Source organism: Cydia amplana, chromosome 12 (genome assembly GCF_948474715.1).
Source record: "Cydia amplana chromosome 12, ilCydAmpl1.1, whole genome shotgun sequence".
NCBI classification, from domain to species: Eukaryota; Metazoa; Arthropoda; class Insecta; order Lepidoptera; family Tortricidae; genus Cydia; species Cydia amplana.
In genome coordinates, this window is record NC_086080.1 from 16,226,790 (window position 1) to 16,251,761 (window position 24,972).

Below are 24,972 nucleotides of genomic sequence, written 5' to 3' on the forward strand. Positions count from 1 at the left end.
CTTAACCAGAAGTTTAACATATATTATGTAAATTCTGAGGGCTTTAAAATAAGTCTACTTTTAAGTTTTATATGGAATAAATCTAGATTATTTATTGAAGATTAAAACGAGTACCCTATATGTAACACATAATAAAAACCCTTAAAATAAAAATTATAACTAAAATTAAAAACTAAGCCTATGCTATAAACTATAAATAAAACATTTGCCCTAAATCGCCGCCAGTTTTATATTATTTATGTGTGGCACGACGTGTATTTAAAATAATTGTCAATTGAAGTTTGTCATACGCACAAAGCTAAAATGCATTCATAATAAAAATCGCCATTTATTTTATAATGATACAACAATAGTAGTTAACCCCCGCACGCTAACGACGGTAGGTAGGTACTATCGGAACCAAACGCATAATCAATAAAATTTCATTCGCCGACCATATAATCGACTCTTTGCATCGTGTTTTCAACTTTTCATTTTAGTTAGTTTGAACGTTATTGTGAAGTGTGTAAAGCTAGTTTCGCATTGACATGTGACACGAGACATTGTGTAAATAGGCAGTTTGTATTTGCCGAACCGTACCTTTGTTTACCTTTTTCTATTTGTTTATTTTATTTTCGTAGCCATTAACACGTCATAGTCGTGGGTTTTGAATGTCCTTAGAACTGATTTATCCATTCCGAGCAAATAAAAATGTATATAAAGTACCGCCTTTAAAAACATACACTCGCGATCAAAGAAACGGAATCACTTCACATGTTTGGATTCTCCTTAGTAAATGACATACCTATCTAATTTTTATGCCATCCTGAATAAGAAAGTGTAACTAGACTTATATGGACCGTGATTACCTACAATACAAAAGGTAATCACGGTTCATATCCCGGTCGATATGTCTAGTGAAACTAACCGTGAATCATTCGAAACTGTTAAAATGTAACTATTTTTAAATAGGTTATATTATCAAAATACTATTTTCTTCACGAAAAGTAGAAAATACATTGAACACAAAAGCCTTATACACACGTATGTGAAGTGATTTCGTTGGTTTGCTCGCGAGTGTATTTGTATCTTTGTTTGATAATAGGTATTTTTATGCGAACCCATTTACCAACAAAGCTACTTCCCAAGGCCGCATAATGCATAATTTTTATTACTGCCATAAAATTGTTACACGTCTTAGAATAAATTGTTTTTACATGGAAAGATAATAAAACTCTTAAGTACATGAAGTAGTATTTTATATCTAATCTGTATAATTCGTTCTTCTTTTTCCTTGACTATGTTGTAGAAGTGCACGATTTTCCGCCGAGCGCTGCGATAATTAACTCGCCGGCACGAAGTTGTTTATCACTTGTCGATTGCCGACGATTACTGCAGTCATTTTCTCGTAACGTATTAAAACCTGGGCGGCTGTTAAAATGGTGTTAATTACTTATCTACTCTTTTCGCGCAGTATCATAATATGTACTTTTAAAATAATCTTCGTTATTAAACACCATGATTATTTTGTAAATGGATAAAGGTTGATAATACATTTAGCAGGAACATTCTTTTGTCAAATAAAGTAATTAAGTACGTAAGCAATAACATAAAACATCGTTTTGTGGGCACTTTGAATAGATCCATACAAGATTAGCGGCCTTATACATACTCGTAATTATAACTCTTATTTATAAGCCAGAGAGCTTGGGCCCACGCGCGTTGATCTTTCATAGATTTAGTTACTGGTTCTTAGGTTCAAGAAATACGTTCCTTTTCTTTCTTACTCGACTCGAATGGTACTGGGCGACAGTTACGGCTTACAGTTTTAAATAGTTTACAAAACTTTATATTTTTCTTATTTCTTCCTCAGCGGAGCCTCCCCCGTTGGTCAACGTGACAGTCCACGCGTCCACCATTCTCGCCCTCATCCTATGGAATGTCGCGGGCGACGGTGGTCACCCCATCATTGACTTCACCGCGCAGTACCGCTCCGCGGCGCCGATCAACGGCACCCTAGAGCCGTGGAGGCCTATCAGCCCCAACCACATCAGCCCCAACTCGGTCAGTGTCCAGTAAACGTGACAGTGTATACCACCACCATGCTGGCTCTCATACTGTGGAACGTAGCTGGCGACGGTGGTCACCCCATCATCGACTTCACCGCACAGTACCGCTTCGCGGCGCTGGTCAACGGCAGCCTGGAGCCGTGGCGGCCTATCAGCCCCAACATCAGCCCCAACTCGGTATACTAAACTACTAGTTTACTAGATCATCACAAATTATTTGAAGTCATCATTAATGCGCAGCACGCACCAGCGTCAAGGTATTCATAAGATACCTTGACACTAGTTGACACCAAGCTGAGTGGAAACCTTTTCAGTGACGTATTAAACCGTTTTTGTAAAATTTTGTTGTATAAGCGTCCTAAATAAATTTTATTCTATTCTGCTGTTCAAAAGCATTTTCAAGTTGTTGAATTCGATTAAATACCTTATCTTATTACAAATAATACAATTGTCTTATAAGCAACCTAAAATTTCAGCGGCAAATCGACGTGTACCACCTGGACACCAACGCGTCCTACTGGTTCCGCGTGTGGGCCAACAACCAGCTGGGCTCCGGGCCCGCCGTCGAGGTGCTCGCCACCACGCTGTACTCCGACCCGGAGGCAGGTCAGTCATGAACCTTACTGCGATGACATACGGTCTATACTCAGGCAGGTCAGTACCATCGTCACCTGCCCGTTCATAAACCTTATTGCATTGTCATAAGGTATCATTTTGGTTAGTACCCGAGGCCCACATCGCTAGCCCATTACACTGCCATCTAAGCCACCAAGACCTCACCCAAGGACAGCAAATATATTCATTATTCACCAAATGGACCTTTAGGGAGGCACCCAGCGACATCTACCTTGAGACACTTCTTAACGTGTGTAACGTGTCATGAGCAATGATATTATATAACCATAGATAGGTTATACTCATACTTGAGGAGCATAAAAAATACTTCCATATTTATTTTTGTGCCTACGAAGAAATCTGTTATTTTTTATTAATTTTCTCATTCCATCCATCTTTGTCACACTCGTTGTTAAACATAAGGTCGTCTCTTTCTCTTTTGGGTGTGCTCGTTAGCACGTGAACATTTCTCGCATGTCCAGCCGCGTCTAAAGGGAACTTGTCCAATTTGTCACAAGTTAAGCGCTTCAATTTTGGAACGCCTATAACCTATCTTGAGTTATAAATCATTGGTCATGAGTCTCACCCAAGACAGTAAATTTTTCCACTTTTGAATGAATTTGTATCGTTATAAAATCGAACGAAACAAAACAAAAGCAAGTCTGTTCAGTTTGATAATGATTTAAATTTAATTTGAGGTAATTTGTTATTAATATTTATTTTATTAGTACCGTCGTGGTACGCTAGAGGTATATATAGTCCACTTACTATCTTTACTACTTTAACACTTTAATACTTTAACACTACAATACTTTAACACTACAATACTTTAACACTACAATACTTTAACACTAGAATATTCTGTCCCCAGAGCTGTACAAGCACTTCTTCAGCGGCGCCGAGCACTTCGACACGCGCACGTGGCTGGCGGCCGTGTGCGTGGTGATGGGCACGCTCATCGTGCTAGCGGCCGGCACGTGCGCCGTGCTCTGCCGCGAGTGGCGCCGCCCCGGTGAGCCCGCGCCCTAGCACAAGCCTCTACCGAGGCTGTACTTCCTGTGGGAATAAGCCGATTAAGGCTGTATTCGGTTAGGATTAAGGTCCAGTTTTGAAGAGATTTATTGTTTTTAAGATAAATATGTAGGAATTACAAACGTTGATTATGTAAACATACATGTTTTATCCGAAAATAGCATGTCTGATTCTCGCGGAGTAAGTTTCGAAGCCATTGTGTATTTTCAATTTTGCGCGAGCGCCACGTGACACGACTATCGTGCACGCCGAGCGGCAGCCCACTGCTATACGCCTGTCCGATGGGCGCGCCGGCCAAATGTACCTAAACTGCGGAGTGACACCCCCCTGGCTGTAGGCGGTTAGGATTAAGGTCCAGTTTTGAAGAGCTTAAAAAACGGCATGCTGAAAAGACATTCCAACAGATGCATAATGTTGTCTTTGTTGGACTGGAGTTTCTAGTAATATCATCTGCCGCTGTTCTACTAACTGTTTAGGAAAAGGGTGTAACATCCTGTGCGATGGATGGATTGCGATTAAATGATTATGATTATGATTATGATTACGATTAGTCAAGTGGCACTTTTGGGAACAGACAGCCTAAACAAGGTCGTATGACTCTAAGTATAAGGTCCACTTTAAAATACACTAAGATAAAACGTTACTTCAACAGCAGCTAAATATTTTCGGCAAAAGTCAGACTACAGATAGGCTTTAAGAATTAAATACTTAAGTAGCATGAGCATATATTGGCTTCAGGGTCCGAATGGATAATTATCAATGATAGTTATCTTGATAATTATCGTAATTATTATGCCTGATAATTATCGATTGGATAATAACCTATAATATAAAAAACGCCCCAATCTATCAAATAATTCAAAGAAAATAATAATTAGATTTAAGGTATTAATTTCTTTATTTGACGTGATATTCTGTGTATTTTTTGAGTTCATTATTTTAATCGTACAATAAATTACCCTACTTTTTAACGGTGTCGTCTAAAATTAAGACATGATTAAGAAAATAAACATAGCACCATCCATACCTGGGATAATTATCCGATATTTATCGGATAATCCGATCCGATATTTATCGGATAATTATCGCGATAATTATCAAAGACTATAATTATCTGGATAATTTCGAACCCTGATTGGCTTTTCTAATAGAAGCTTTTGCCTTTTGACCAATACCAAAGTGAGCGTCGACGCAAGAAACCTTCTGGGGGGTTTTTTTAGGGATAGTCGTACGCCGTGTAAAGGGTTCACAGTTTTAAGAATAAGGACAAATTTCAAAGCTTCCTGTGATGTAGATAGCCTTTATTACAGGCATCGGTCGCTATTTTATATTTAAAGGCATCTTCCACGAGTTAATAAGCTTTTAAACTTAAACTCAAAATATAAATAGGAAACAGTAATGTTTAGATAAATTAATAACTTTTGCATAATATTAAATATTGCGTATGAAATTTATCTTGCCGTAATATTCACAGCTACTTAGGTTAGATTATATACAAACTAATAATATATAATAGTCTATTAAAGTACCTTTAAAACAAAACTGTACAGTAAAGTAAAATAATATTTACGCAATATAATAACAATTTTTAACTCAACTATAATTACAGAAAAGCTTTTTTGACTTCATTAGTTCTATCACAAATAGGTACGTAATTTTTTGAATATAACTTCGCACTGCTTTTATAGACTTTGAAATAACATAAACCGTTAATCATAATAAAATTTAAACTTCAAATAAAATAATAATTTTAATAAACTAGTGATATTATATTTAAGTAAGAGGTGATTAGTGCCAAGTTATATTTAGGTATAAGACATTTTTTCTTCCGTAATAAAGTTTTTAATATAGCTTTTCTATAAAACAAATTAATATAAAAATATAAAATTTAGATTATTTAAACTTATGCTACGGGATGGGTGCTACACGTGGATATTTTAGTAGTGATATAAAACTAATACCAAAAAGCAATCTTTCCAAATTTAATAAGTTACCGGCTGTATATAGGCTTAAAATATAAGTACAATTTAATATTTACATTCCTATAACGTCCTAGGGACGAAAAGCAATAATAATATAGATTCTAAAAGCACTAGGAATTTCGCCTTTTTAGGGTAATGTAGGGTATGGACCAAAGGACTACGGAGCGTCAATTATTGCTTAGAAGTGAAACTCGATAGGTTGCCTTCGAAACTATTCACTATTACAATTAATAAATCTATTTAAAAAGAAAATTATAAAAAAGACAGTTTTATATCTTCATAGTTATGCTAGTAATGCTTGAATAATACATTTTTATTATACTCGTATTGTAATATCCAAGATCCGTACAAAACTGATAATTAGTAACCTATTGAACAATACTTAATAGGCAATAGACAGTTAGAAAATAATAAAACAAATCGTATATTTAAATCCAAATTAAAATACTAATAAAAAACACTATAGGCTTAGCAGAAATATACAATAATTAATAAAATAATGCAACTTAGTATACAATTGATTCTTGCCACATATTCGCTTCAATATATTTACTAAGTACATATTTTATAATAAATATATTGTTTAACAGTATTTTGTATATAAACCTATTACATACACGCACTATATAATCGTTGAACAAATGTGATCTTACCTTTTTCTCTGCAATAGTTTTTTTTTTATTAAGTAATTAATTAAAACAATAAAAAAATCTGAAGATTATTTATTCGATGATGCCAAATGAAAGCTTATTTTATACTTCTCAAGGTATAGAATCAAATGACAACCTACTACCACAGTTTTGTTTACGCTCAAACATTTATATGTCCAATAAAATTCATATATCTATTCTTATGACTTAGGACCACTTCCTATATATGGACCACTGTAAGGAACTTATTATGTTTCGAATACTGTCACTATTAATAGTATTAATAGTAACTAAGGCTCGCTTACGGAACTATTATTAAAGACCTATTCACACCGGATGCGTGTGTATAGACGTGCACGTGCGCGATGTAATATATAGATCTTTATGAGTGACGGCACACCCCTTGCGTGCGTGTACGGTTTCAAAACCTTAGCGCACGTGCACGTCTAAGCACACGCTACCGGTGCGCTCTGGTCTTAAGAGTACTAGGTATTATTTAGGTTATAAGTAATTAATAAGATTATGCATGAAATCACATCTGTAATTAAATTTAAGCACAATTTTTTCTCTTAGTATACAAGAGATAGGATGACATGAATTCAACCAACTATGGAGTCCTTAATATCGAAGGGAGTGATTTTACATAGTTTCCTAGTATTGCCGAAGCCTCTTTAGCAATTCTTTTAGAATTTAAATTAATTAGTAAAGCTTTACGATAACGCTTTTTTTCTAAAACTCGTTAATTACTCTGAGAGAGTTGCTTGGCGTAGAGCTATGTTGCAATCCTAGTTCTATCAGTGAATGAATGAATTTCATTCCATACTTGTGAAATTCATTCGGTAAAATGCTCAGAGCGCCAAACCGAAGGGCTCTAATGCTCGCTCCACACATTCACGAGAAGCGTCCGTGAATTTTCGTTTCCTGTTTTTTTTTGGACAAGGAATGTGTTTGAACTTTATTATGACGATAATGCATTACTTTTGTGGCTTTATTGCGCTATTATTTACAAAAAACAACTTTATCGCGTATGATTATGTATTCAGATTACTGACGTTTCTAATAGACCACGGGAAATATGTCGTCCTCGAAACGTCGGAGGACTCGGAGGTAATGTTAAAACTTAATTATACGTGATTCAGTCCAATTTTCGTAAATAATAATGTGTGATAATCGTGAAAGTTTAAATCAGTGTCTAGCGCGCTATTCGTGCACCTAGTGTGGAGCGGACATTCAATTTTACTCTGTCCGATAGAAACTCGCTCTTAACTCCTCGCAAGCGAGATTTTTCCGCATGCATTTAATATAACCGTGCCAGTTTTATTCATTCGATTTTTCTTCTTTCCCTCTATCGCACTCGCTTGGAACGCACGCTTGGACTGCGGACACTTAACATTCACTCACACGGTAACGGTACGTATAACACAGAGTTCGAGGAACAAGACATAATGGAGCTAGTGCCTAACATAATCCTGAACCCCGGGTTCATGGACACGGATCCCGCGCCGCGGGACACGGCGGGCAGCGTGATCCGGGCCGCGGAGTGTCCGGGGCCGGGGAAACCGCGGCGGGTCTGATTCTCGTCTATACTTAACCTTAGGATATTCTATCGCACCGATTCCGGACATTTGTCATGATTGTAGCGTTGAGGTGGGACGTTGATACGGGGGCGGTTACGAATACCTGAGGGCGTAGGTGCTCAGATATATCTGACAATGAGTCTGACATGAATGTAGTGGTAACGTGTATGTGTATTAAAGTATTGATGAGCACCGTGCCCGATTCGATGTATTTGTTTTGACTATACACGCTAGTGCAAAGATTGTAACATTGTTTAAATATTTTCTTATTAAAAATGTTTTGGCCATTTAAGTCAGTTTCATAGCTAATTTTTAATTCCTATTGATTCTTAAAATGCGAGACGAAAATGTTTTAAACACAAAAAGAGAGATTACAACAAGAAAATTAACGATAATTCATATGAAATCCAATTAACTCAAGAAAAGTTAATGGTACCTACCTATCGGTGAATTCACTTACACACCCTTCTACCATCCCTGAAAATTGTTGCTCTCAAATTCCGTATGGCATGGCAGGGTGAATTGTGTTGTTCAATATATTTCACTACTACTTTGTAAAGGGTATAGCCGGGTAAGCATGGCCAAACTGCCCTTAGCGAAAAAAACAATTTCCTTTTACTGGATTATTAACCTATATATAAGTAGTGCTTTCACCAAATATTAAGCCTCAAATGCTTCAGATTTTAAAAAAAAATGCAAAAAAAGAAAAATAATTTTTATTTTATTACAGCCAAAGTACTAATCCGATTTCTTTGTAATTTGGGTAAGTTGTATATACAATTAAGGTCGCTTTCTGAAAAAAATTATATTGAATTATCTCTTAAAATAATAGTAAAAAATTGAAATGAAAATTTTCAGAAAAATAAAAAAAATACATGCGAGATAGCGACAGTTATTAAATTTACATATTTCATGTAGAATTTAATAATGTTTATCATATATTTTTTTCAAAAATTAAAATTGGGATTAACAGTGTTAAAAACTCGAATTTGTAACATCCCATAATACCTTCTCTTCATACAAAATAACTTGTAAGTACGTTATACTAGAAAGTTATATTCCCAACGCAATTTGAATTTAGAACGCGACTTATTTTGCTGAGCGCGGACCTTAAACTCCGTGGCTGTATGCGGCTAGGGCGAACGGCATTCAGAGATAAAAAAAAAACCGGCCAAGTGCGAGTCGGACTCGCGCACGGAGGGTTCCGCACCATCAACAAAAAATAGAGCAAAACAAGCAAAAAAACAGTCACCCATCCAAGTACATGTACTGACCCCGCCCGACGTTGCTTAACTTCGGTCAAAGATCACGTTTGTTGTATGGGAGCCCCACTTAAATCTTTATTTTATTCTGTTTTTAGTATTTGTTGTTATAGCGGCAACAGAAATACATAATCTGTGAAAATTTCAACTGTCTAGCTATCACGGTTCGTGAGATACAGCCTGGTGACAGACGGACGGACGGACGGACAGCGGAGTCTTAGTAATAGGGTCCCGTTTTTAGGGTTCCGTAGCCAAATGGCAAAAAACGGAACCCTTATAGATTCGTCATGTCTGTCTGTCTGTCTGTCCGTCTGTCTGTCCGTCCGTATGTCACAGCCACTTTTCTCCGAAACTATAAGAACTATACTGTTGAAACTTGGTAAGTAGATGTATTCTGTGAACCGCATTAAGATTTTCAGACAAAAATAGAAAAAAAACAATAAATTTTTGGGGTTCCCCATACTTCGAACTGAAACTCAAAAATGTTTTTTTCATCAAACCCATACGTGTGGGGTATCTATGGATAGGTCTTCAAAAATGATATTGAGGTTTCTAATATCATTTTTTTCTAAACTGAATAGTTTGCGCGAGAGACACTTCCAAAGTGGTAAAATGTGTGTCCCCCCCCCCGTAACTTCTAAAATAAGAGAATGAAAACTAAAAAAAATATACGATGTACATTACCATGTAAACTTCCACCGAAAATTGGTTTGAACGAGATCTAGTAAGTAGTTTTTTTTCAATACGTCATAAATCGCCTAAATACGGAACCCTTCATGGGCGAGTCCGACTCGCACTTGGCCGCTTTTTACCCTTTGGGTACGGAACCCTAAAAAGCGCGGGAACAGGAAAATAGGCACGAATTTTATACAGAGCGTTAACGATTGAAAAATGTCTGTTCCTTTGATGAATAAAATACGTCACATTCTAAATTCAAATTCGTAAAGACTGCGTTCACAATATTATACTTCATTCGTTTATGACTACTTAGCTTTGCTTGTATGAAGAGAGAGTATTATGGGATGTTACAAATTCGAGTTTTTCACACTGTTAATCCCGATTTTAATTTTTGAAAAAAATATATGTTAAACATTATTAAATTCTACATAAAATATGTAAATTTGATAACTGTCGCTATCTCGCACGTATTTTTTTTATTTTTCTGAAAATTTTCATCTCAATTTTTTACTATTATTTTAAGAGATAATTCAATATTTTTTTTTTCAGAAAGCGACCTTAATTGTATATACAACATACCCAAATTACAAAGAAATCGGATTAGTACTTTGGCTGTAATAAAATAAAAATGATTTTTCTTTTTTTGCATTTTTTTTTGAAATCTGAAGCATTTGAGGCTTAATATTTGGTGAAAGCTCTACTTATATATAGGTTAATAATCCAGTAAAAGGAAATTGTTTTTTTCGCTAAGGGCAGTTTGGCCATGCTTACCCGGCTATACCCTTTGACCTGTGGCTTCGGACAACTTTGCCTAAAATTAGTACCTTTTCGTTAATATTTTTATACTTCAATAATAACTCAGCACTTGTGTTACTAATCATGTTACCTCGTATGAATGTTGCCTCCCGTATCACCCTATACATCGAAATACCGAGTATGGCTAAAGGGTAAGCTGGACATATCAAGTTTATAAGTGGACGGTGCGTGGTATATCCCTCGGTTGCGGAACATGCTGTACTTGTTGTAAGTTAAACTCCGAACTATCACCAAATCGTTTCAACGCAGTAACGGCGCAAGCAGAATTCAACTTTAATGTGAAAGTGATAAGGTTTGGATTTAAGGTGAGACTAATTGAATGTAATTTTTGATGTGTTGTGAATTAAAGATATATCAATAAGTGATAAATCCAGAGCCGGCTTGGAAAGCGAGATTTGACATTCAAAAAGTGCGTATTTTGAAAGTTTTTCGCTATTAACGCGTAAACTCCTTACATCCAGCCCTGTTTGTCTTGTAAGCTGATACTGCTTGAAAAAGCATATTGATGTACGTTTGGAGTAATTTTAGCGTAAATCTACCATTGAGAGAGATCGCTTTAGTATTGTAAGCATTTAATTTTTATAATCAATGTCGAGGTTGCCATCACTGAAAGACATAATTTAGTACTCTACTGTGTCACGTTTTATATAATGCTTGCATTTACTTTTGATAACTATATACTATACACAGTTATGGCAAAAGTCTGACTGAACGCTTTATTCATTTCTCTCCTGGCAACCCCGGCGGCCATTTTGAATTTGGACTCTTGTTGCTTACCGTTCAAGTAATATATTGTTAGTAATAAGAATTGTATCGTTAATTATATATTTTTTTGCAATATTAGATATATTTTTATAAAAAAAAGATCTCAGTAACTTAGGTAGCCGCGCATGCGCGGAGACGCCATTTGTTTATTTAAATCGTGATTTTGTACTGTGATTTATTTGCGTTATTATTTATTTTTAATATATATTATATAAGGAATTTGATGGCGATTGTATATATTTATTTTTACTGATATGGTACATAACGTGAGCGGAGCTAAGGATGTATATAGTAAAGCTACCCGCGTAGCAATCAACGCATAGTACTATGACTGTTCAACTAAGGAAGTATTAGGTTGCTATTTTTTATTGCAAACCATTCGCATAGATTCATGAGGCCAGAGCATATTGGCTGTGTGCACGCACACGTCACGCAAGTGGTGTGCCGCACGCCGCACTCATAAAGAGCTGTATATTACAACGCGCGCGGCTACGCACACGCATCTGGTGTGCACAGAGCGCCTACCGCGAACCACGTTCGACGTGTTGCCTCTCTGTCGCACTTGTAAATTCGTACGTAAGTGTGACAGGGAGGTAACACGTCGAACGTGGTTCGCGCTTTTAGCACGCCTAACTTGTACGTGACTTCTAAAAGATGTAATCGAATAGGAACTGTAAGTCTTATATCTTGTTTGATAAATATGACGATACAACATCAGTCATAATTCTACCAAACCCAAAAAAACGAAAATAAACTCAATTTTAAGAGTTTTTTCTCAATTTTCGTTACCGGGGTACAAATCGCTGAACAGTAAACAGTAATATAAAATTCTCATGAGAATATATTCACAAGTCACAACTTTGTAATTTTCGCTTCATACAAGAAAAGCTATGCTACGGCGTAGCACTACGAGTGTAGCTTTGCAATCATTGTGATGTAGCCACTCACATGCTTTTGGCAACTGTAGTTGCCAGCTGTCACCCTTATTTTATTATATTATTAGAGGTCACTGAAAAATATCAAACATGTGACTGGGTAGTTCTTAGTAACCGTCATAGTAAAATGCAATGCTTTTAGACACGCATCGCGTAAGACTATTCACATTTTATAACGACTTAAAACGTAGCATTAATTCACGGCACTGTGATTCGTAGTTAAGCGGTTATATCGTAGTGCATTCAGGCCATACGTAGCGCCCTGGACGAATGAAACAAAAATACTAGGGGCCTTCCACAAAAAGGTCTACTTTGTTGGGGACGTGACGCGTATGGCAGCTATCAAAAGTGTAACAAAATAGCGTCACGTATTTACCCGAAACTTTTCTGGAATTCCCCACTGACAGTGTTTATACAAAGTGGCGTTACTCTCAGATGCAGCGCCATCTATTGGACAGAAGTTGAGTTGTTTTCACCAGAGGTCTAAAGGCTTCGGCACACAGGCGCGTTTTCCGGGCGGGGCGTGAGCGGGACGTGAGCGTTTTGTATGTAAAAGCGGCGCGCCCCGCTCACGCCGCGCCCGGAAAACGCGCCTGTGTGACGAAGCCTTAAGCCTTGAACAAATTGGATGGTACAGATACAGATTTAGTGCATAATTGTTTTCCATCGTATTTTCTCGGAAACGTTTGTATTTGTCATGCTACTTCAGTCAACCTCAGTACTTTTTGTACCGAGACTGACTGAAATAGCAAGACACGTTCGTACGTTTCCGTAAAAATACGATGGAAAATAATTATGCACTAGATCTGTACTGAGACCGCTGCATTAGTGGCGGCCATCTTGCAATAGCCAACTCGATTCTGTATAGACATTGTCGGTCTTGTTTCATTCGTCCAGGGTATGTAATTGTGTATTTACAGTCATATGATGTATTTAAATGATAGAACACGACAATATTATTGAAAGGTTGATTAATGTATAACGAAACCGTGTGACACTTGAAGGCAATGCCACATATGTAATGATTGTGATTTTTAACTTGAATGCTCTGAAGCTCACTTGGCTATCTCAAAAAGATTAATATGATTTTCTAGTTTATCATAGTCGCTTGTTTTGAGACTTGTAATGGCAAACGGAGTAAAGCCAGCATCCTATAGATACAGCAAAAGTGGTCAAATATATCGGATCATTATTCCTATGGTACAGTCGCTATCAGATATATCGGAGCGGCCAAGGTGTTCACAATATCTGAACACGCGCTCTAACGCCCTGACAATAAAGACGTGTTCAGATATTTATGAGCGCCTTGGCCGCTCCAATATATCTGATGGCGACTGTACAAAAATTGGTTGTCACAATAAATTTGATGCTCAACTTTCGCTAGTTGCCAGCCTCAAAACTGTGTTTGCCACATTTGAAAAATATTAATCTTTTTGAGGGTAGTTCTATAAACAAGTAAACAAGTTTCTAGAGCATTCATTAGGGTGGTATTCCATCTGTCCAATATCTTTGTCCAATGTCATTGCAACTCACTCTCTCATTAAGCCAAATGTGAGACAAAATACACATTAGACAGGTGGAATACCACCATTAGAGGTAAGTGAGAGCATATAATTGTTATAGAAGTGTAGAGGTGTTTATTTTTGTACACGGCGAGCATGCATATCAGGGAGCCTTAGGAAGAATATATGTCAAACAGAATATATTTTGTAATATCCTTTCCTCTATTCTTCGTAGCCCGAAGTCAGAACACAGACAAAAAGTATAAACATGTCACATTCTCAAAATGAAATCACTCTCTTATCGTTATATCACGCTTTTATCGCCCACTGCTGAGCATAGGTCTCTCTTCGAATTCGCCACTTATCCCGGTCCTGAGCCAATCTCATCCAATAGTGACCCGCAATCACTCTCTTATAATATACCGATAAGTAAAACATTTTGGCTGAGATAGCCGACCGAGCTTAAGGTGGGGTATATAGGTACCTACGAGATGCCAGTATGGCAAATACAGTAACGGTCGAAGCAGAGGTAGTATTTTTGTCAAAATCTTTTAGTTTTTGTCATACTTGTATTAACACATTCATTGCCACCCAGCCAACAAGACATCCGCGCCAGGCCACAAACATTTCGTCATATAAAGCTGTCCCACGATCCCGACTATCGGGCCGTCCGGCCTGGGAACGGAATCATAAAATACCCGATAGTCGGGTTTTCGTTAATGTGTTAATTCACATATCCCCTTGACTGTAGATAAAAAGTACAACATCTGTTAACATAATTATATTAATTAATTTATTTAATTACACAAACGGGTCTACCGCGATATAATTTAATTGTTTTTACTTACCTTTAATTCCGACGTTTCAGCTGAGTTACACCAGCTGTGGTCACGGAAAGACTGACGTCCCAACAACGTCCCGTCCCGTTTGTGTAATTAAATATGTGTACAAAACGCGAGAGTTTAAAGTGTTATATTAATTAATTTTTTAAAAATCTGCTCTCTCGGGCTACGCTTCTCTTTATCTTCCAAACAAGCTCATTGCCTTTCTGTGAATCCACCTCTCTCGCCTACACTAGTGTTCGCTGTACTTGTAATTTCTCGAACAGTGGTGGTCCCATCCGATGGATCATTGTACAGTTTTGTGAAATTAATTGTAGAAATATTTCTCGTCAAATTAATTAATTTAATTGTAACTATGCAAATAAACATCCAAAACATATATTTCGTACATCACATATCGATGGGTAAAGGTGCATGCACACTGCGTTAGCTTGGTTGGAGCAACACGGTAAAATTAGGTATAATTTATGACTTCAAATAGTTACCTAATGTAGCAGTTAACACTTGGAAACTTTAAGTAACTACTGTGAATGCGCCTTTATGAGCTTTTGACAAATTCCGTAGATTTATAGGATAGGTGTCCTCAGACCTTGTAGTGACTGTAACCACTGTCACTCCTGCGGCGGTAGCACGGTCGCATTTTTATCGCTTGTCACCGTGCCTGTCACGTTCTAACAAGTATGTTATTGCAAAAGTGACGGGCATAGTGACAGGCGATAAAAATGGAACCATGCTGCGCCCGCTGCACAATTTTACAACTGTGATGAAAACTGTCACAAGCATATTAACTGTTATGTCTGCAGTTTTCAGTAATTTTTGTAGGTATGTAACTTGAAGAATTACTACATTTATTTCATAATTCTGTACAATGTTTACCAACAGATTGCCTAGATTAAATCTGCATTTCAAACTAAGCTAACTAGAACCGCTGTAATTTACTTTATTCCTAAACTGCGTTGTGCTTGCTTCCTCTAAAAGTCTAAACTAAGTATATATTATTATATTTATACGATAATTGTGAATTGAACATGTGTCCGTCTTGCAATTGTAAATGTGCTAACGTGTCAATTATTTTTGTGTCGTGTGCTGCACTATCACTTTATATTTGTATGCTAAATCGCACTCAAGTATATATCATATGTTATACCAAAGTGCTTATGGAAGTTGATAAAAAGCTGCAAAAATAATTGTCCAATTTAATGTGTATTGTAATCATAAATGACATCACACACACTGCCATACAAATTGGCACACAAAGACAATTTACGGTGTTGTCACCGAAATACATATAGGTATTATTGCCATGTGTCAGCCGTTTCGCATTAACTTTCCCATTGTCACACTAAATATGCAACTGGTCACACTAAATGTCCCTAGTCTAGCCATAAATTCTGGCACAAATTATTTTTATGTTCGATGCAGCCAGAAGGCGGCACTTTGTTTAGCGCAGCGGGACTGTGATTTAATTATATTTTACATATTTAATAAATACCAATATCGTAAAAAAAACGTAATCACATTCTCTGATTAATATGTTAAATTTAATACAATACATTTTAATTTGTAGTCGTTATGTAACTAACTACAATTAACGTCCATTCAGAATGTATGGCTTGACTAGGTAGAGATATCAGTCATTTAATTATTTTTGAAACTTCAATAACGCCGCCTTGTCTAAAAAACTTGAGTGAAGTTTAGCCTGTGTGTCTGCATGGAATCACGCACCTTAGACTTACAGATTTTCCTCTAATTTGAATTATAAATGGTGTAAAAACACGGGTTTCGTGATGGTACGTATTAGATCGTATTTTAGTAGGTTACGATTACGATTGACGAGGCATTTTTGATGGTTGATATTGTGCATGTATTTTTATAGACTTGTCAGTTGCATATTGACCTTGTGGTCGTGTTATCGTGAATCCTGTTACAGTACCTACGACATTATGATAGTTCAGTAACTTAGGTAACGATGTTAAATAAGCATATCCAAGTAAATTTTAACTCTCCATAGTATTTCAATGTACTTATAGCAGATCTGTCTATGTCGCATACCAATATTTTTAATCACAATCCATTTGAAAATGCCTTCTCTAAATTGAAATATCCATCGATATTTATGAAGATAAACGTCGACTGAAATACATATTTGGTTTCTGCATCTTATCGTATCTTAAAGCCAATTTTAACTACTTAAATCAAATTTTCAAGAAAATTGTACTAAGTATTTGTAGTAAAATCATCAGCAAATTACGCCAAACATCCAGATGTATAAGTAAAGTAAACCGTAAGTACCTAGCTTTAAGGGTTGTATTAGTGTAGCCGTTTGAACGCTAGCGTAGAGGCACTTAGATAGAGAGCGAGAGTCAAGACTGGGGTGCGGGGGTGTGACGATGCGGGTTCCTAATTAGAAAAATGCGTAATCGGTGGGTTTTACTAATGTCACGCTGGTACCAAGAAACGGCGCGAGGAGTGAAAAGGCTTTTATATCGCTTGAGTTTCAACTTAGGCACCCAAAATCTGTAGGTCGCAGTCGCTTGGACTGCTCGCGTCGTATTTATTTTCCAGCTCATGACAGAAGTAAGATGAAGCGATGTGCCAGGCGTGGCATTCGCTTTGTACAATATTAATTTCTACTAGTTTTATTAGTAGTCCAAAGACCTAATAATTCAATAATCATTCGCACATGAGATGATGTTCTGTCTTTATTTATTTTGGAAGAAAATGTAACAATCCTTTACAAACAGTAATTTTAGTACTTATAAGACACCTTATTTCGTTGCGAAAAGTTTACGAATTGGGAAATCAGATAATTGTGCCGTTGAAACTAGTAAATCGGGGGTTTATTTTCATAAAATAGCAGGTTATAAATACCTATCTAGTTCATTTTTACGTGACTTTCCAGCAGCTATAGTATTTTTGTTCATAATTATTATTCGCTTTGCATGTTAGTGCGTCACTGCGGATTCGCACGCCCTCAAATGTTTTGGAGAGAAACATTCAATGTGCCTACGATGTACATACATTTAATAAGGCCTAGACGGGGCTTTCGCGGCAGTCGCTAAGTAGTACATAGCCGTAAGCATGGAATTAGGTACACTGAGAACTATTAGGATATATGTGGTATGTTTGCCGCGCAAGCCTTGTGTATATCAGTACCTACACTAAATTCATGTAAGTAATACCTACTCGTAGTGTAATTTTAATTATGCCATCTAAATCTACAGAATCAAGCTTTTTATTTCACTAAATGATTTTCAATATAAAACGCTTATTTTCAAACGCTTCAAGTGTAGCAAAAAAGGCAGGTGATATATTCGTATAGTAATAGAACAGAGGTAGAGACAGAGAGTATGTGGCAGATGCTAATACAGCTAATATGACGCAATATTGGAGAACTCTATTTGTTAAGTTTCACAAGGTATAAATGAGAACTAAGTAGGTAAAACATGATTAAAAATGAATATGTAACCTACCAAAAATGTGTTTGCTGATCTGGTCTACCTACCACTTTTCTAGTTGACTACCATCGTATCCCTGTTTTATTTTTTCGCTCTCGATATTGGACCACTTTTGAACAATGTACTATAAGAGACCTGACAGAAACACATCTACGCGCTGACGTCATTAGAGTAAATTTTAACCTTTTCGCCGCCATTGACTTGATATACAGTCAGTAGTAGTAGTAGTCAGGCACCTGAGAGCTCACCAGCGACGCTCTCATCGGTATAGAAACAGTCGCTGTGGCCGAAAACGGCTAGGAGATGATGATGATGATACAGTCAGTATATTTCGTGCCACGTGCAAGTTTTGACATGACATTGATGACACTATTACTTCATTGACGTGGCGGCGAAAAGATTAAGTAGAACCTAATAGCTCAGTCGCAGTCTGTAGGTGTAAATATAATGTTTTGACATGTTCAAAATTGGTCACATTTTGCGGACAAAATACCCATAGTTGGAAGCATGAGGAGTTGCCAATGCGAATTCATGTTGTTCGGCCTCTTATCCGTAAAGTATGTGCACAGATATTTATGTGCTTTCGACGGTTATTTCATGCTGGTATATGAAATGATTTACTTTTAAGCCGCGTTCAAATAGCTACTGGTTATTTAAAATTGTGGTTACACTTTGACCTTTTGAACGCTTTACGTCATAAACTAAAAAGACACTCACACGCCAAGGTCCCGAGCGCAAGCGAGCTAATGTAAACCATACTTGAATGTGTGAAGGTTACTTTGACAGCGTCCGCCATAACACCTAGACCCTGGCGCTAGTTACGACGCCTTTAGATTTCCTATACGGTGTTCTTGGCGTTCAAAAGGTTAAAAAACCTACATTTATTTGAATGCTACTTAAAACTCGCTATTATTTACTTTATATTAAAGTATTATCTTAGGTTAAGGTCGCCTTTTCGTCTGGAAGCACGTCCATGATATAGGCAGCGAACGTTAACTTTACTTTGCTGTTAATATTGTCTTAGTAAAAAGGGAAACGTCGTCCATTTATTGGAGATTTAACTAAGAAAAGGCACTTTATCGTAGATCCTCAGTGTTATTGTTGAGGACACTTTTTAGGAACTTTGCTGCTTGTACCTGATGACTCCTCTTTTTACTATGACGCATGCCGGTTGTTTCATGTAATTGAACACCGGTCTAGAATACCAAATTTATAATTGGCAATATTTTTTATATCATAAGTAAGAATAAGACTAGGTTAGTGAAACGGGGATGATCCCACTTCTGATATACTCCTCAACTGTTTGGGAGCCACAGTAAGCCACGGCTTATGTAACCGATTTCAGACTTTAAAATGGATAATTGGTTACTTAAGTACGTTTTAGACTGTATATCACAGTGTCAAGCATCCGTCCCTTTCACAAAAACTATATATGTCAGAAACGGACGGATACTGCAATCAACTTCCAGCTGTGGCCCCAATGGGAATAATGTAAGCATAATCTGCCGACATTGTAACTACAATAGCGTGCTTTCTGTGTCCTACTATGTCTGCCGTTTACAATAGATACAGTAGTTAGAATTATTATCACTACACGAGCATTACAGGTTTTGTTCACTGTTACTACATATAATACTTATATATTTATTAACTGAAAAGAAGTGACTCTTGACTCTAATATGTGTACTAATTAGGCTCGATAAATTTTATATGTTTGTTCATAAAAGAAATTGTTTTTATCTTTTGTGTTATGTTAGTTAAGGGGACGGTATATGACGTTTTCGATTTAGAGCTCACTTTATGCAATCAATTTGTTCAAGAAATGTTTAATAACTGCATTAAATTATACGTAAATTTGTTCACGAAGAAGCCGTGTACCGGCTCTTCACGGCATAATATTTTTTATTTGCTGTAATTCTCTACAAATCGACACTAAAAGTATCCAAAAATCAAAATATGGAGTTCCGTTTGAGCAACACGCATTACAGTTTTGCCTTTAACAGTAATTGAGTTGTTGTGTGATTTTGAAAGCTAGATAACTAAACTAGCAAATTATTATCTACTTATATTTTTACTCACAAATACAACACAGAAATTAAATCCCAAATGTAAACTTTCGTACAATTTCCATACATTGACGACATCACTCAAAATTCTTCTTCGAGTCAGATGGCCGCTGGCCTTGGATCGAAGTAGACGTGTACGTCGTCGTAGCTCGTTTTTGACATTATTTAGACATTTCATCATATACGCATACGAAAATGTATACCAGTAGATAAATTGTATTTCAAAAAATAGGGTAAGTAAATTTATTTAAAATTTGATTTGTTGTTATTTACAGGTCGTAACGATCGAAAACAGCAGTAAACTATCCTAAAACAATACGATTACAATTGAATTTAAGTAACTTGTTCCTTCTAAACCCGCTTAAAATGAAAAAAGTTTAAAGACTCGTTTTACTGATTGGGATTGATTTTCATTATGCTGGTATCAATTTTGCGTCATTAAAAAAAAGTATATGACTTCTGTACGTCAATGACATTTGATGTCAATTGTAATCTTGTATTTACGTTAGAGAATATTATATATTCATTTAAATATTACTCACCTATTAATACGAAGCGTAATTCGTTTAATACCTGAAAGTCTTAGTGTCTACACCTACTTTGTTACCGTTCGTTCTGTCTATATGTGTGCGATTACGTGCTGTTCTCAATAATCAAGAAACAAGCCATAATCTTCAAGAATAAAATAACAGCAAGACCAGCATTTAGTACTAACTAGTTTTTGCGGATTTGGAGACAAGAGATGAAGCTTACAGGCTAATACCGCTGCGGTCTGGTTATTGTTATGTGTATATATCGAGTATTATATAAATTTACTATAAAATAACAATGTTTTATTTCAATGACATTATGTGCGTAGGTATGTATGTTTCGGTGATTATAAGAATTTTGTCCACACAATAATTGTGCAAAGCAGAGACTGCATCATGCTTTCTTTACGGTATAAGCGGTATGGTACCGTTATTATTTATCAATACCGGTTCGTTTTGAAGGTAAAACTATACCGGTTGAAATACAAAGTACGGTACCGGTATAAAATTACAGCAGGGACAACCATTTTTATAGGTGTACAGTCAGCTGCAGAGAAAAGGTACGACCAGATAGATAATTGTATGCAGGGGTGGTACCTTTTCTCTGCAGCTAGCTGTACCTAAACCATCATTGACCGAGCGTTGGCGAAGGTCTCCGTTTCAACTTGGGCAAAAATGCTTTCGTATGTCCGAATTCTTCTCCTTTGCATATCACATTTCTCAACTGATTCTCGTGAAAATTCGGTAGTCCGATATAATTATTCGGTTTCTTTTTTTTTTAACAATTTAAAATAGGCAGAAATTGTCATAAAGGACTTAAGCGCCAGTAGGGTCTGTGACACTTAAGACCACTGCGATTATTAGGTACTTACTGGCCCCTATTTCACCACGACCACGGTGACAGGTGCGACAGTTGTCGACATCACTGTTGCTGACGTCACAGGCCTCCATAGGCTACGGTAACCGCTTACCATCGGACGGGCGATGTGCTTGTTTGCCACCAACATTTTAATAAATAAATAAACTCCATTATATTGCCACTAAAAAAATCTTATTTTGCGAAGCTAATGACAATTGTCACAAGAAACACGGCAACTGTATCGAAATTGCGACACAGAACTCATTTCCTGTCAAGACTTACCGTAAATTCTTTGAAAAATCTTGTGACAATTGTCACAAGATTTTTTCGCGAGAGAAATGTCTGTTTTATCCGATATAATAATGTTTTTTTATAAATAGGTACAATGACGGTGGCAAACACGAATACGGCCCGCCCGATGGTAAGCGGTAACTGTATTATTAAATTGTACAACGGGACTTAATCGCGTATCTAAGTTTTAAGATTTACCTCCGACGTTTCGAGGACGGCGTTGTCTCCGTGGTCTCGGAGAAGACTGGCTTAAGTTGACATCAGCATCTTCTAACCGCGCGAGTTTTTCGAACTACCCGCACTTGGTCTTGTTTATCCGCTTGAACGTTTTGCGGTTCCGTTGTACAATTTAATAATGTGTAAAAATCGTGAAAGTTTAAATCAGTGTTAGCGGTAACTGTAGTCCATGGATGCCTATGGCGTCAATAACAGTGATGTTTTTGTCGTACCTGTCACCGTGGTGAAATAGGGGCCAGATTACGCCGCGCCGCGTGGAACGTGAGGTGCATTGGGGTAAATGCATACCATTCACTCAAGGAAAATAATCTCCCTTATAAGATCACTCGTGTGTCTGCCATTTTGTTAAAGCCAATTTTCACCGTAACTACTGGACTAGTTCAATTGAAATTTAGTACACATATGTTAAGTAAGGAAGTAGTAAGTCGGTGATCCGAAGATGAGTAACGTAAATAAATGAACTTTTAACTTTGCGGCGATTTTTGGTATCATGTGACATATCAGATATAATACATAATTATAAGTAGGTGAGCAAAAATGTACCATAACCTAACTCAGAATTGTATTACATAAATACATATACAAAAAATAGTTCAACGCCAAAAGATTAATGGAAGACCTATGTCCTATAATAGGTGAGTTGGTCTTAAACAAAAAATATGCAATAAAAATGTGTAACTGTGGAACCCATAGTGAATCCTACTCGTACATGATCGGTTTTTATATTATGTACCTATAAGATATTTTCTACTTTATACTTTATAAGTGTACCTACATAATATTTACTTATAAGCAGTTGTCACGTAAAATATTTGTAGATTTTTTTGGAAGTATGTGTCACATCATCATCATCTTCCTCGCGTTGTCTCGGCATTTTGACACGGCTCATGGGAGCCTGGGGTCCGCTTGGCAATTAATCCCATAAATTGGCGTGGGCACTAATTTTTATGAAAGCGACTGCCATCTGACCTTCCAACCCATAGGGGGTAAACTAGGCTCTTATTGGGATTAGTCCGGTTTTCTCACGATGTTTTCCTTCACCGAAAAGCGACTGGTAAATATCAAATGATATTTCGTACATAAGTTCCGAAAAACTCATTGGTACGAGCCGGAATTGCAATTCGCACGCTCTTACCGCTAGGCCTCCAGCGATTTTTTTGAAGTATGTATAGCACAAAAAAAATATTTAGAAATGTAACATTTAAGGTAGGTAATTAAAATACGGTATAAACATTATTGGAGAAGACTTGGAGGAAGTGTCATAGGGATCTACATTCGATGCGTGGAAAACAAGTTCTTTTGTCTAATTATAATCCATCGGCAATCACGCGAGCGCATAAAACGAAAATCATTTTTTTTTTCACTCCCTAAAACTCCCTTAACCTAATAACAGTAAAACAAAACATAAAATATAGAGGGTTACCAACCAGCCAAAGAATTATAAGTAGATATATGCACTTATCCCAACGCACCTCACGTTCTACTCTGCACGGGGTTCATTGCCGCTCCTACCGCCGTAAGTAACTATCAACACCTACATTATCAAGGCTACGATCGAAGATAATCGCTTCAGCACTGAAATAATACCGGTGGAATACCGGTATAATATTTTTTATTTTAATTGTATTAATTTAATAGTGAAACAAAAGGCGAATATACCACATAAAAGTAAATCGGTAAAGATATTAGGGGTACATTAGCCAACACTGTTTCCATATATTTTCAAATTTTATTTTGTCCGCCTTAATTAAATTTTGCACCCTGCCGGAACTTTATTTATTTAAATTCTCATTTAATTGATTTTGAGCCTTATGAAAAGTCGTATAGTAATAAAATTTTACATCTGACTTAATGACATCTGGTTTTATTCGGTTTAACTTTAGAAAACGCGTATCTCGACAAAGCCATAATGTAGAAAATTGTCAACAACCAAATGAATTATTAGAATTTAAATACGTCACGTGTGACATGAACAGACAAGGAAAGCAAGATTAAATGTATTGTTTCTCTTTCTTCTTTCAATGGAACGCTTTTCCTAAAAGGAGGCCACTAAACTCAAAACGCTATCTTAAAAAAAAACTTGATGGGTCAGTGACCTGTCCCAGTAAAGTGAGGTAGTTTGCGTGAAGTGCGCTTGTGTGTGAAATGGGGTAAATTGACAGAATCTGAAAATTTACCCACCTCTACCGTCACCTTAAAGCTAAGCTTCATCAAATAAATGTGTTATTAGCAGTGAACTGAATCTTCCGTAACACTTCCAACGATCAAAATTGTATTGCCTTGAATCTCACCGCGTTGTGTTATTAATAATAAATAAATAAATAATTCGTCGTATATGTGCAGACATTTAATTAAACTAAAACTGTGTACTTTGAATCTCATTTTATTCCAAAATTATTGTAAGTGCAATATTATGATTAGTTTGTATAATTATGTATAGTTATTTTTATATTATTGTAGCGTCGGCAAAATGTTGTAACCTTAATGTTAATATTTAAGAGAGTATTCCACAACTATCAAAAAACATTCTCCATAAAATGTGGTACAAGGTACTAAATTTTACAAATCGCGATGGAACTGAAATTCTTAAAGTTAAACATTTTGCCGGCATGAGTTCTTTCTTGTAACACTATTACAGAAATGTGATGACAAGTTTTAAGTACATGAACTAGAATAACATACAGTTGTTGTGATGTTGGAAATCATTCCCATTAAAAGTACATTTTACACATTAAATGTTTTTATTTTTATGAAATATCCTGTGACACCAGCTAGCAATCTTCTTAGGACTTAGAAATAAAGTTAAAACTTCTTTGTCATTCCATTA

General features: G+C 36.5%; 1 protein-coding gene and 1 long non-coding RNA gene across 2 annotated transcripts in view; both read left to right on the top strand.

Annotated features, from left to right (window-relative positions):
* LOC134652761 (cell adhesion molecule DSCAML1) overlaps positions 1–7,989 on the top strand; it is a 44,334-nt gene extending 36,345 nt beyond the window's left edge. The window contains exons 4-7 of the mRNA XM_063507923.1: positions 1,853–2,043; positions 2,525–2,654; positions 3,535–3,675; positions 7,753–7,989. Coding sequence (XP_063363993.1) covers positions 1,853–2,043; positions 2,525–2,654; positions 3,535–3,675; positions 7,753–7,901 — 611 coding nt within the window. The 3' untranslated portion in view covers positions 7,902–7,989. The remainder of the gene's footprint in view (positions 1–1,852; positions 2,044–2,524; positions 2,655–3,534; positions 3,676–7,752) is intronic.
* A 10,612-nt stretch (positions 7,990–18,601) lies between these two features.
* On the top strand, positions 18,602–19,214 carry LOC134652638 (uncharacterized). Its single transcript, XR_010097205.1, has 2 exons — positions 18,602–18,949; positions 18,981–19,214. It is a non-coding gene; the product is annotated as an uncharacterized LOC134652638 (long non-coding RNA).
* The last annotated feature ends 5,758 nt before the right edge of the window (positions 19,215–24,972 follow it).